The following is a 14,209-nucleotide window of genomic DNA, read 5'->3' on the forward strand; positions in this document are numbered from 1 at the left end:
AGCTAAAATTGACAGGATTAAATTTGACATAAAGAAATCCCCATCGATACATAAGCCTTCCTTATAAAAATTCACATGCAGAAGCATTAACCTCTATAAAAATGATTTTGATAAAATAAAAGGGAAATGACAAAATGTAGAAATGGTTTCACTGGACTATATTGAACATTGATCTTGAAATTAAAACGGCTTAATGAGAGTTCATTAAGAAAAACACTTTCCTGACAGAAACTCAGCTTTACCTGTTGGTAGTTATAACCACGGATTGATTCAAAGCTTCCTCGGGGCCAAACCACAGAGGCCAAAATGTCTGACACATTAAACAGGAGGGTCCAAATGGAAGCAGCTGTATAGGGAGGGCAAACCCTTCTATAGCTGTTTGGTAAGTGAGGAGACAATCATCTCCAGGCGATGCTCTGACAAGACAGGCGAACTGGGATAATCACTGCCTTTGCAAAGCTCACTTGGCCAGCCAAGCAACGAGCACAGACCACGTTCCTCTAGGTGTGCTTTAACCCTACAAGGCCAACCAGCAAGTGACACACCAAGAAATAAATGTTACGGGTGGGGTGAATGAAGAATTTCCCCAACCCACAGGAAGGTTACTGGGGAATCTCTTTCTTCTCGAACAACAGGGGTCTCTTACCTCTTTGCCTTCCTTTCCGGTTGCCCCATGTCATCTCCACTGGCCCAGCCACCAGACCTCGGAGCTCATGCCCACTCCCGCTCTCCCCTCCTCATCTTCTGTGGCAGAGCTCGGGTCTGTGCTGTGCTAGAGCTGCTTTGAAGCTACTCCTGAGAGCCGACTGGTGAATTTCAGGAACCTTGTGAGCGGTTGTTAAACACGGCCATTATTAAAAGTTAAATTATATAAAAAATATAAACTTAGGATGAAATAGATCACGTTAAAAAGAGGTAATAAATACTTGAAACTCATCCCTTCCTAATTAGTAACGGTTGCTATTCTCTGTGCTCTTGGGGTTGTACACACCTCCCATATCTGTACGGTGGAAATACTACAGAGCGGTGTGCCCCATTCTCTTCCCCAGCCCCATTCTCCGTGACATCGCAGCAGTAGCTTGAAATCAGCCAAGGGGAAGGTATTTACAACACAGAAATTTGCAAATGCTGTACGTCAGGGCTTACTGTAGGGCTCTGGTACTTACACAAACTTAAGAAAGAGATACTGATGACGCTGACCCTCCTTAGAGCTGTTACAGTGTGGTGAGCACAGGAAACCGAGGGAATGTTCTTTTCAGATTCAGCAAAAGACTCACTGACACCACTGACAAATGGGAGCTTTTCTAATCTCTTTGCTGTTTCACTTTCATCTCACTTGTTAATAAAAATACCAACCAGCATTCCTGTCAAAACTATGCTTGGTACCCAGTGGTAACCACAGGTGACGCTTACATAAGAGTTCTACATAAATCAACGAGTGCGGTGTCTGAGTATTCATTGGCTATATGGAATTTACAATAAAAGCCTTTCTACTGTATTGTGATTTATAATTTGTGTGCCACACCTCCTGTACAAAAGTAAGATTTATGATAAACTTGAGTATGCAGACACATGTGCACATTTTCTGTTTCAGAGAGTCTGAAGAGTTAGACACTTACCTCTGGCTTCCCTCAAAAGCCCCCTCCTCTCTCCCCACAAGACCACCAGGGCCTGCTGCGAAGCAGCACAGCAGGCCAAGTAAGGTCACAGTGGGCCCAGGGAAGTGCCTGGAAGCTGCAGGCCAGAGGAAAGGAAGACCAGTGTTTACAGTCAGGGCTGGCTTCAGAAAGGCCTTTGTCTGCTCAGGGCCTTTATTTATTTTCACACCAGCCTAAGGCCTTTGACCCCAGTTTAAAGTCAAAGAACAGGAAGAAAGGTCCCTTTTATTCCACAGGGATTGGCCACACAGTTTGGCGGAGAGAGAACTCGGGATGCTGTGAAGGCCTGGCCTGGGTCCTCCCAGAGCCCTGGAATGACAGCTCATGTCAGAACTGAAAAGAGAATGATCCGACTTCTTCCTAAAGGCCCCACGTCCTGCAGAATCTCTTCAGGAAGCCCACACTCTTTCAGGTACCTCTACCCACTTAGGCCCTAAAATACCCTAAAGGTGTCACGTGTCCCCTGGCGCTCTTTAATCCATAGAACATTCTGCATTGAAGGGACTTCCTGTGATGCATGATGGAATAATGCTTGTGTAAACCAAGTTTCCTGCCGCTAGGTTTCACGGGCATCCCTCCTCCTTAAGACAAAGGGGAACCATCAAATGTTTCTAAGGTAAATATTTCCCTTCAAGATGCTAAGTTCTAAAAGAGAAAGTGTGACACCAGAATTACATAGCTATTAAAAGCACTGATTTTTCAGGTCAGATAGACCTGGTTTTGAATCTCTGCAAGTGTCTTAACTACTGCGAGCCTCGATTCCTTCATCTGGAAAGTGGGGGTACTGACACCTTCTTTGTAGGGACGTTCGGAGGATCAAGTCATGCACTGTAGGTAGGTCACTTAGCACAGTGCTCAGTGTAGGGCAGGCGCTCAGTGAAATACCATGTCCTAACTGCTCATAAGGGGTCGTCACTGCTACTGCCTCTGAAAATCAGGAAGAGGCCAGCGCGTCTTTAACAACTCAGTCTAAACAAATGAAAATTATGCTTATTGTTGTTCTTAGTAGACTTTTACTGAGCACCTGCAATGAATGAGCATAGCCCTGTCACCCAATTCCCTAGTCACTTGTGAGCAAAACGCAGGTAGGGTATGGTTTGCATACTTTCTCCCTCCCATACGTATAAAAGACATCACAACCTGAGTCCAAAATTTCATTCATTTGGTTTTTTCTATGAACTGATTCGCCAAATCTTTACTGCAAATCTACCATGTGTCAGACACTGGGCTCGACTCTGGAAATACAGAGGTGAGTGCCCCAGACAAGGTCCCTGCTCCCCTGGAGCTTCCAATGTCGGTGGTATACAGAGATTATTTTTTTAAGAGCCACACAGATAGTATAATTACACACTGTGATATGCGCCCTCAAGGAAAAGTGCAGGGACCTGCAAGCACATGCAAAAGGGAGACCCTAATCTAAGGACACCAAGGGAAAGAAAGACAGACTTTATTAGCTGAAAGAAAAGAAAGGAATGCCACAGGACTTGGCGGAGAGGGAGAATATCAGCCTCTACAATCCCTTAGGAGTTTCAAACAAGCAAAAATACAGATCCTCCCAGTCAGCTCTCTGCTTGGCCATCCTTCCCTCCACCCACTAGATTCCCAAAGCTACATGTGCTAGGACAGACAAAAGCCCATTTTGTTTTGTTTCATGAATAAGTAGCTGTTTGATCACAGGATTACCACACAGCTGTTATTTCAGTCTGGCCCACGGCTGCTTCCCTGGGAGGAAAGCAGATGTAGCTAATGTCACCACTGTCTGGTACAACATCCAGGGAAGTCAGCGACACTCCTACGAGCATCTCCATGAAGCAGATGTCCAATACATCCCCAGGTGAACAAACATCACAAGTTCTCAATTTACAAGAAAATTCAAGAACAACAACAACAAAAACCCTTCACACACAATATTTGGCCTATGCAAGAAAGGTGAAGTAGTTGAGAGTCGTTTCCATCATGTTTAAATATCACATTCTACATCTGAAAGGTTAGAATCAAGAACAGGAGAGAGTACCTATTTTAAACACCCTTTCCATCGATCGCGGTAAAAATGTGCAACTCCAAATAAAAATACAATTGAAGATTCAGAGAATAAATAAGCATTTCTGAATACTGTAAGTGAAAAACTGTTTGTAACACTATTTGTGCAAAAGAATTAAGGCATCTCAACCTAAGCATGGGCTTCTCCCAGGCTCTTTGTTTCCCAAGACACATCTGGAGGATGTGGTGTCCCTACCAGCTTTCCCATGAAATCGAAAGTAGGTAATTCTCTCCCATCTGCGACCTCCATTCAAGCCACAGTACTACGATGAGTGAGACCCACAGAGCTCCAACCTGGCTGCCTCAATGGCTCAGGTATCCACAGTCCTCTATTATTAGCTCTGGGTCTCTTGCAAATTCCCTTTACACACCCCATTCCTCAGCTGGCATTTTCAAAATCTAATTTATAATTTGTTTTAGTGTCACCACTATGCCATTATGCAAACACTCTGTTCCTCCTTTCAGTTTCCATTTGGGAAAGATGTTTATCATTTCTTCTCGACTAAGTTACCTGACTGTGGTCAACTATAACCTCCATGTTTTTCTCAAGACTTCCTACAAAAATCAGGTCTCTCCAGTCCTGTCTGGAGGAATTAATTCTTTTGACTCACCAGAACCAGAGTGTTGATTTCAGCCCAATATTCCAGGCTGCTGAAACAAGTTTTAATCTTGCTTCTATCTATGATCACATTAGTGATAATATCTGCCCCAGAGATGTGTCACCTGACAGACCCACATATAATATAACAGGTTAGTGCTCTAGTTCCGACATCATGGGGACATAAGTCCGACTCTCACCTCTTCCACTTACTAACTGGACTTAAATCAGCAACTTACTCGTACATTCTCTAAACCTCAATGGAAATAAAAACAATAATTATCTTCCTAAAAATGTTGTTGGATTACGTAAGAGCGTCCTTCTCAGAAAAATTTTGCATAGAGCCTGCTACTTAATATTCATTCAACAACGTCAAGCGTTATTTTTATTTTGATACGTACATGTTCCCTGGTCTCAACAAAGTTTCCCAGCAAATGATACGTAAGAAGGAACAAAGGCCAGAGCCCTCCTGTGCGTTTTGAGAGAACTCCTTCCAGATCAGTGCATTTCAAACTGCAGCTTAGTGAATCTAGAAATCAATTTAGCATGTCATAAGCTGGGTAGTTTAAAATTACAATAGAATGTAAAAAAATGAATAGAATGGAAATCAAAGTACCTTTCATGTTGTAGGAAGTACGTGGTGTTTTGTCAAACGTATATGTATGTTTGTGCATATGCATACTAGGATACAATGTAAAATGCATTTCTTACTGTCACAGTAAGGAAAAAAAAAAGGGTTTGAAAGTCACTGCCATAGACTGATCCCGAGATGTTAAATACATTCTTTAGGAGAGACATTACTGCCCCCTACTGGACCTAGTCTTGATTTCTCACAGAGAGGGACGCCATAGATGAGCATAGGCCTTGCTTTTGGTTGCCCTGGTGACCTCAGCCATCCTCCCCTCCCCTGTCTGGAAGCTCACCTAAAAGGAACTCACCCCTCGAGCTATGTGGATGCCCTGAGCAATGAGGCAAAGGCAGCCTAGAAGTGGGAGCTGGCGTTCTCACCTTTAGAACCAGCACAGCGTCCTTCCCTCCCACCTGCCTCCCAGTCTCTCCTGGGAAACTAAGCTAAGAGGCCCCATGAGCGAGTCTCAGCCACACTCGTTACCCTTGGTCCCACCTCTACCCCATCCCACGTCCCAGCTGGGCAGAGCCTCCCCAGCCCCTATGTTTCTCTGGGGAGACTACACCCCTTAGAGGAATGCGAACCAACTGCATGTTCTCAGAGCCAGGACTGCCTGCAGCCTCCATCCTCTAATCCCCAGGTTCTGAAATAACTGACTGGGGTTGGGGCAGCAAAGAGGCACACACTGAGAAAGATATGCTGTCCCACCCAAGAGGTCTCACCGAGCGGTAAAGGCCCAAAGAAAACAGCACCGCAAACACACACCCCGTCAACAGATGTAGGGCCCAGGACCAGATACACTCACTAAGAATCTGCTTACTGCTGCTTCATTACGATGCCTACCACGAATAGACTGCCCAGCCCAAGCCATCCACCTGGGAGGTCTCAAGTAAAAGTCCAAACAGAGTGAACCTGGAGGCTAACGGGGTAGAGTAACTTGCCCAAGTCCCTCAGCGGGGAGAGGCGGAGGCCGGCTTCAGACCCAAGTGTCCCTGACTGCAGCAGCAGCGTTCCACCCATCGCTCTAGGTTTGGCTGCACTTTTTAACTCCAAGGCTTTCATCAAGAAACAAACAAAATGTGATTACATTGCAAAGGGGCAAATAAAACCCAGCATGAAAAAGAGTTTAAATCTTAACTTTAAAAGAAATAAACTCATGGGCGGGGATACTAAGTTTTTTGGAGAATGTAAACCATTATATTAGCTCCCTTTAAAAATAGCCTCATTTGTTTTGAGTCTTGAACCAGGCTTCTTTCTTCCTTGGGTAAAGGTCTGTCCCTAAAGATAGATATGCTTCAGCCATTTCCTCGTCTGTGAAAGAAGGTAAACAAGTCTATCAGGTCGTCTAATGTTTAAACTATGTGCCAAGCACTGTCTGTGCTCGGTATTTTTTACGTGTGCCGACTGATATAATTCTGACAATAGGCTCAGAGAAGTTAATTCATTTGCTAAAAGTCACACAGCTAGTAAGAGACAGATTCTAACGCAGGTATGCCTGATTCCCTTGCCAGACTCTCTGTCTGAAACTACTACTAAGTGAGTGCAGGGCACACCCCTTGAATTTCTCCTTCCCCTCTTCCCCTCGTCCACACATCCCAATGGACACAATTATCAAAAGGGACAGAGATCAAAATGGTTAAGTTCATGAAAACCAAGAGAAGACTGAGAAACTACCACAGACCAGAGATGACTAGGGAAACGTGATAGATAGCTAACTGCAATGGGGTTCTGGATTACAAAAAGGACTTTAGTGAGGAAACTGGTGAAATCCAAATAAAGCCTGTAGTCTGTTGTTGCAATAGCTGGGTTCTAATGCGTCTCCCATTTTCCCTCCTGCTGCCTTGTAATCCATTCTCATGCTGCTTCCTGGACCATCTTTCCAAGGCACGAATCTGACCATGGCTCTCTCTCCTGCTTATTGCCTTTCTGTGGCTTCCCCTCACCCTCCGGGTAAAGACCAAGCCTTCAGGGTCTCTTTCCAGCTCCCCCGTCCAGCCTCTCCTCTCACTTCCCCTCCCTGCCTCCTTGTCTCTGCTCCAACTTTGCTGAATGTGTGGCTGTTCTCAGAAAATGCCAGGCCCTCTCCTGCATCTGGACCTTTGCTTGACACATGTCAACTTCACACCCCCTGGCCTGCAGATAGAATTGTAGATCTCTCTCTCTCAGGACTCAGCTGAGATGCATTTTTGCCAGGAAGCCCTGCCTGCTGCCCTCACGCCCATGCCTGAGCTCCCGTAACACCCTGTCTGGACTCAGCTCCCATCATCGCGCTTCTCATCCTGAATCAGATTCATATTATATAATGCACCATTCCTTCTCACACAAGTGAGTCCTCACTTCCCGGACGGATGTAGGAAGCACGTGCCCAGACACGGCATTGAATAGCATTGACTCCCATTGTGGGGAGGTTAGTCTTTTGCAGCTTGCTTTCTCTGATTCTCTGATTGCTCAAGAACAATGTTAGTCTGTCTTCAACACTCCCTGCCACTTGTTAAATCTATTTTCAAATAACGCCAAACCAAGCCTAAGCTGGGCACTTGCCATGGGCAACAGGACTTAGCTTGAATTTAGTGCATTGTTTGGCTTCCATTGTATTTATTTATGAAATACTATTTAGGGAAAGCAATACAAGTCCTGCTTGTACAAACCAGTCATCTTTTATAAAATTAGTTTATATGAGTAAGGGAAATCAATTCAGAAAAAGTTTTTTAATGGCTGTTCAGGAGGTGTGTATGCAGGAGAAAAACCCTGTCATTACTGTAGCTAAGTCCTGGGGTCATGAAATGCAGGGTACTGCTGTATTTGCCACTAACTACCTGTATGACTGGGAGAAAATGACTTCCATTTCTTAGTTTACTCACCTATAAAAAGATGAGAACAAAATTGGGCCATCAGACTATATGATTTCGTCTCTCTGATACAAATCTCTCCTCCTGCTCATACGCTATGGAAATAACTTTGCTGAAAAGAAACCCAGAGGTGATCATACTTTCTATATCGGAGATCTAAGGTATATCGAGGTTGTGACTTACGCAAGGTCACTTTGCAATGTAAAGAATGTCAAACTCAAGACCAAAATCCAAGCTTCCCCGCTCCCTGGTGATCTGCTTATTCCCTGCATTCTGAAACCCTCTACCCCCTTACAAAGCACAAGCAAACACACACACACACACACACACACACACACACACACACACACACAAAGACCTCTTAAAATACTGGAAAAGCAAATAAGAAAAGGATAAAGACAATGTTGGATTTCAGAGGATTAACAATGGTAAGTAGGAAGTAACATACCTGCAAGCTGAGAAAACATGTCACAGGGTTTTCCACAATGTTGTAATTTGCTCCTTGTTCTTTATTTAGGTTAGCTACAAAGGGCCAGGAGCCAGGCAGGTCATGTAAGCTGTGGGGAATGGTTAGCATAAAGAGGCTAACTGATTCGTCTTTGGCTGCTACACATGTATAATAAAACCTGCTTAATAGAGACCAGATCCAATCACCACTTCACCTTCTGTGGATCATGAAAAACTAGCTTCAACACGATTCCAAGGGGAAGTTACCCACATTTTTAAATGGGATTTTTAAATACTTTTAAAGACTATGTTAGCAAATCAATTTGCATATAGGATGTAGTCATGGCAAGGATACAGCACCACGCTTTTCCTCATTAAAAAACCTTGTCCTACCTTTGTCTTTGGAAACGTGCACAGAATCAAAACACTTTAAACAAAATTCCTGATGAAATGTAAAATGAGTAGATATAATGCCCTTCACTTAAAAATATATGTATAGACGTATATGTGCATATACATATATATGAATTTTACATGTAAAATTTACCTATGAATTATATATATGTAATTCATAGGTAGCAACTGAGAAAGATCTGGCCAAACAGAAGCTCACGTGAGAAGATGTTTCGCCGGAGCATGAGCTCGATGGTAAGATGAGCCTGCTACGGGTGGGGGAGGAAGACAGATTGTAATGCAACATTAAAATACAATACTAAACAACATTAAGTACCGTAACATGCCTCTGTCCTCTCCCCCCACCTGCCAGCACCGAAAGCCGGGCGCAGTCATGGGAACCACTGTCAGAGACAGAAACTGGCGTCTGTCCAGGAGAGGCAGAGGTCAGTGGGAGAGGGAGAGGGTCTGTAACTTGAGTCAAACGGGGAATGGGTCACGGCACCGCTTGCAGGGCCAAGCACGCCTTCTTCAAATACCAGATGCGTAACTGTCCTGGGACGCACGTGCCCCTGACCCTCCCAGGAATGTTGTTGAAAGAACTCTGCAACATCTCTCCCTGCTCGGGATTTCAGGGTTTGTGGTGGGAGCAAAATGACATCTATTTTACATGCTAGTGAATTAGGTCACTTCACTTCCTTCCTGGAGAAGAATACTCTGTAGAGTTGGTTTTGACAACCAACCAAGCTCCTAAGAGAAAACAAGATGTACTGCTGTGTAGACCAGCTTCTGACTACTCCCAGAAGACGCAATAGTGATGCAAGTCACCGCCCGCTTCCCACCCCGCCACGCTGCCAACCATCAGGTTAGAGCTAGACATTAAGGGTCTGACAGTAAAACTGAAGCCGCAGGGCGTCAGGTGGCGAGTCCTGTGGCTAGATCTTCTTGTATCTTCTCTCAGTTCAGAGCAAGGCTGAGCCTTCATCAGGATCACTTGAGTTGCTCCTTAAAAATGCATGTTGCAGGGGTGTCCCCCAGACCTACTGAATCAGACCTATTGGGATAGGCAGCTTCTGAAATGGCCCCCATTTCACACCGTTGGTACTACTCTCCCTTTTTGTGTGGGCTGGACCTAGTGACTCACTTACAATGAATAGAAGAGGCAAAACTAATTGGACGTCATTTCTGAGAGTGGGTGATGAGAAGCCTGTGACTTCTTTCTCTCGCTCGTCTCACTTGCTCATTCTGATGAAGCAGGGAACTTGGGCAACCGCCGGCCAACAGCCGAGCAAGGAACTGACCCCTGCCCACACGACGTGAGTGAGTCTGAAAGCGCATCCTTCCCTTGCTGAGCTTGAGAAGACTGCAGCCACAGCTGACACTTGGATCGCAGCCTTCTGAGCCACCCTGAGCCGGAGGAACCAGCTAGGTCACACTTGGATGCCTCTTTCCTACAGAAACCGTGAGATAACAAATGGGCCAATTCACTGTGTGTGCTACGTAGTGATGGAGAACTAACAGAAATGCCTTGTCAAGGAGCTGCCCTGAAATCAACACGATACCCATCCTCCCGTCTCTCCCTGTTATAAAGGAGACAAATGTCTGTGTAGATGCAAATGGGCAATATTTAATAATATATACTATTTACACGTAATTTACTATTACGTATGTATATTACCATATATACTAATAGGAAATTAGTTTATATAATAATATATACTATTTACACATCATAGTTTTCTTAGGACTCCATTTTTATGCCCTAGCCCTTGGGAAGCTTTCCCAGGGTTTCTGGGACATGATGAGGGAGCAGAGCCTCAGGAAAGGATGGAGACGGTGACTCCAGGTCAGACCTCATGCCCGGTGCCTTCCGGCGGGCCATTCTGAGACTGCGTCTTTCGGGGTACGAGTATGGTGAATTCCCCGCCCCTCTTGGCCCACAGGCCCTGTGAGCAGGAAAAGCGGCCCCTCCTTTGGTCCTAGCTGAAAAGAGAGAAGGAAGCTACCAGTGTCTTCACTGGGAAGGGGAGGGTCTTTCCCTGAGCAAAGTCCGTGACGGAACAAAGTCAGGTCTGCCTGTCTTCTCTCCAGTGCAGTTCCTGATTTCCCCATTGCGGGATGAGCTAGGTTTCCCCGGCGGCAAGGTATCTCGTTTTCTCTAGAATTGTGTGTCAAGAAAGTGCATTTCCAAGGCCATCTGTGTGGAAGGGCCACGGTCTGCTGGTGAGGCTCCAGACACAAAGCCAGGCCTTCCAATGCCTGCTGTGTCATCCGCGGCTCGTGTGGCCAGCCCAGAATGAGCTGCTCTCGCTCTGGACTGTGTTCTTCCCACGGTAAAATGAGGGGGCCGGGCCAGGTGATGACTTGAACCCTCCCATTAGAGTCTAGAAGCCTAGGGCAGCGGCAGCTCCTGGACATGCCAACTGGTCAGAGAAGGGGCAGCTTTCCTCAGAGGGCCAGGCCCCCCCCACTCAGCCACCGCGACCTCTCTGAGGAGCGTCCGGAGGGGCTGCTGTGCCACAGGGGGCTCTGGCAGATGTTGTCCAGCCTGTTCCTAATGGTCTCCTGCAACTCCTCGTCACCCAGCAGGACCGCTGCTGCCAGGGCCAGCCAGAAGTATTCAGTGGCATCGTGGGCATCCTAACGCCGCGGCATGAAGGCAAAGAAGAGACAGCATTAGCGAACATTCCCAGGACAGGCTGGTGGCAGTGCTGGGAGCCCTAGCTTTTGTCTGCCCGACGTATTTTCCCATCCCTTCTCTTGGTTTCTCCGGGGAGCTCCTCCCTCGCTCCACTGCAGCCCCAGGACATTGCTAACCCCCAGTGGCCCTCGTCCCCAGGCACAGGAGTGGCCCCTCACCCGGGCTCGGCCAGTCATGAAGCAGCATCCCCCTGGGTACAGGGCTTCAGGGGTGCAGAAATGGCTCAAGCTGACCTATCCCAGCCCCTCCCAGGAATCTTTCTGTGTGACCGAGCAGAGTACCCTTTTAGGGGTGGGCTTGAGATTGCCAACAGTGAGAGGGGAAGGAGACCAAGAAACAGAAGTACAAGCACACAGACCCGAGAGATGCAGAGCGAGGTAGGGAGATGCCTGATGGTATTGGAGTACCAGCATCCAGAACTACCTGAAACTAAATTTACACCTGAACTTCCCCGTTAGTTAAGCCAATCAATGGCCCTTTTTCGCTTAAGCTAGTTTGAGTTGAGTTCTCCTTGCAACCCTAGAGCCTTTCTTTGATACAATACGATCACACACACGCTGTCTCTGAACGGCTCCCTGGGAGCTGTGGGACAGAGGGAACATGGCTGTGGAGTCCTTCCCAACCCGTTGCCCCTCCCTCCGTGGCAGAAATGAGGAACAGATGCTTCTTTGGGCGAGACTCAAAAAGGAACGTCTGGTTCCCATTAACCCTCCTAAGGCAATAATTAATTCAGGCCAGAAGCAATAATTAATTCTGGCAAATAAGACAAGGACAGCCAGTTGCTCTGAAGATCCCCTGAGGCCCAGACACAGACGTGACTCCCTCAGAAGCCCCAAAATGAAGAGATGGAGGCTTGTGCTGGAGCCGACAGGGCCCTCTGGTAAAAGGAAGCCAAGACCTGGGATAAGACTGGAGGGCCAGAATCGTAACCGAATCTCACACCAACACAGTTCTCCAAGGGGCTGGGAAATGCGACGTTCTGGATTCCACTCCAGCAGAGCAAACAGGAGGATCACAGCTAAGGCCCTGGGAGCTGCGTGTGCTGACATTCGAAGACCCCACACCTCATTATCTCAAACATACTAACACACGCCCAGATTGCTCCTCAAGTACAGTTTCATATAACGTCATCATAAGTGAGTTTCAAGTGACTAGTTAATCTATAACATTCTGTAGACATACAGTTAAGCATTACTTTTGATGTTCATTGTGGAGCTCAGAGTTCTTTTGTTTTGGGTCTCATATATTTTCACAGGCCCTTCAGATGCTCGCAGGTACCAGGCGACGTGCCCATAGCGCCTGATAGATAAAATGGCCACAGAAATGAGAGCAGAGCAAGGAGCAGGAAGAGCTGTGATCTGTCTCCCAGCAGAGCTGGGAACACCTCGGAGGCCTCCAATGGGGCAAAGTGGATAGAGTCACTGGGTCCTCAGCGGGGCCACTCCCCACCCTCTGAGACGAGACTCCCCATCTGGGCCACCTCAACTCTACCCTGAGGGCTCAGGGTCAGGGAAGAATACGGTTGGATGGCACCTCTCACACACATGGCACTGCAAGTAAGGCTCTTACCTGCAGCTGGTGGAAGGTGAGTTGGCCCAGGCGATAATACACCTTCGCATAGTACAGGGCCTCCTTGGGACTCTGCAGCCAAGCTGGACAGAGGGACAGCGTCTTCAGGTAGCAGTCTTCAGCCATCTCACACATGTTCAGGGAGTAGTACACCGAAGCCAGACGGTGAAAGGCCACCAGCTGCTGCCTCTGATCTCCTAGGAGAGGACGACTGAGAGAGATATCCAGCAGCCAACGCTTCCCATCATTCACTCATTCATTCTGGACAATGTTGTGAAGGTCTGTTAGGTACCAGGGATTGTGCTTGGGACATAGAAACGAGGGAGAAGAGGTCCCCACCCTCGTGAGGCTTACTGTCTCATACGACACAGACATTCCTTAAAGAATCCCACAAATAAAGGTAAAATTACACCTGTGGTAAGTGCTACAACAGAAAACAGAGCTCTGTGAGAGTGACTAATTAGAGAACACGTGCTGGTCAGGATTTTCTGGGATGATTATTGAAAAACAACTTCCTCCTCATTACAGATGTCACTGTAACTGGGAAATGATTATTTCCAAATCCCTGTGATGGGACATAGTGACAAGACTAATTTAATGGAGTAGCTAAGAATTCTTCACAATCAATAACTATATAACTAATGTCTTCACATAAAGACTCTCTCCAGAGAACTCTGGGGCTGCCATCAGCAGGGGTCGTCATCACTGCTTCTTTAGCAGCCCACAGTCTCTGATAAGCTAGAGCCTGGTTACTTTTAACCCACACTGTGGAACCTTCGTTCTAATGAGTCTATGACATGTTGTTTCGGGTTTTGGTGGGTTTGTTGCTTTAATAACTAACTCCTTTAGTACAAAGTGGTCTTTTAAAGAGAACAAAGGCTTCCAATAGTTTTGGGGGGCTATTTGCAAGGTGGCTGCTTGATGCAATCTAAAAACATCACTTTTAAGGTTCAAAGGGCCAAAGCCCAAATTAAAAGAGAAAATCCACAGGAAAGAAAATTCTCTGACATGGAAAAATCCAGTCACGGGGGAAGTGCACGAAAGGGTGGATACAGCCTCCTGTCAGCTTCTGTCCAGGAAAGGATGAAGAGTGCTTGAGAGGAAGCTGCCTGGGGCCCCCAAGGCCTTTCCTGAGATTAGCCAGACAGTCGCAGAGATAAGGTTTTTTGCAGTACAGAAAAAGGTCGGAAGAGGAGAGTGCTCTGAAGTGCAATTAGACACCATAAAATCCAGGAACATCCACATCTCATGTCGTTGAGAATGCCCAAAAGTCCTTCCAGAATCATTACAGAAGATTCCATTTGCCTCTGCATCTAATCAAGCCTC

The 14,209-nt window shown here is 46.5% G+C and overlaps 1 protein-coding gene across 2 annotated transcripts in view; it reads right to left on the reverse strand.

Moving 5' to 3' along the window:
• Positions 1–10,425: 10,425 nt before the first annotated feature.
• The window catches only part of SH3TC2 (SH3 domain and tetratricopeptide repeats 2), a 55,773-nt gene continuing 51,989 nt past the window's right edge, over positions 10,426–14,209 (reverse strand). For both annotated transcript variants that reach the window (XM_033095696.1, XM_033095697.1), the window contains exons 16-17: positions 12,884–13,080; positions 10,426–11,253 (exon numbers count right to left, since the gene is read on the reverse strand). In XM_033095696.1, the coding sequence (XP_032951587.1) occupies positions 11,062–11,253; positions 12,884–13,080 (389 nt within the window). In that variant the 3' untranslated portion in view covers positions 10,426–11,061. The remainder of the gene's footprint in view (positions 11,254–12,883; positions 13,081–14,209) is intronic.

The sequence above is a fragment of the Rhinolophus ferrumequinum genome, chromosome 24 (genome assembly GCF_004115265.2).
Source record: "Rhinolophus ferrumequinum isolate MPI-CBG mRhiFer1 chromosome 24, mRhiFer1_v1.p, whole genome shotgun sequence".
Classification (NCBI taxonomy): domain Eukaryota; kingdom Metazoa; phylum Chordata; class Mammalia; order Chiroptera; family Rhinolophidae; genus Rhinolophus; species Rhinolophus ferrumequinum.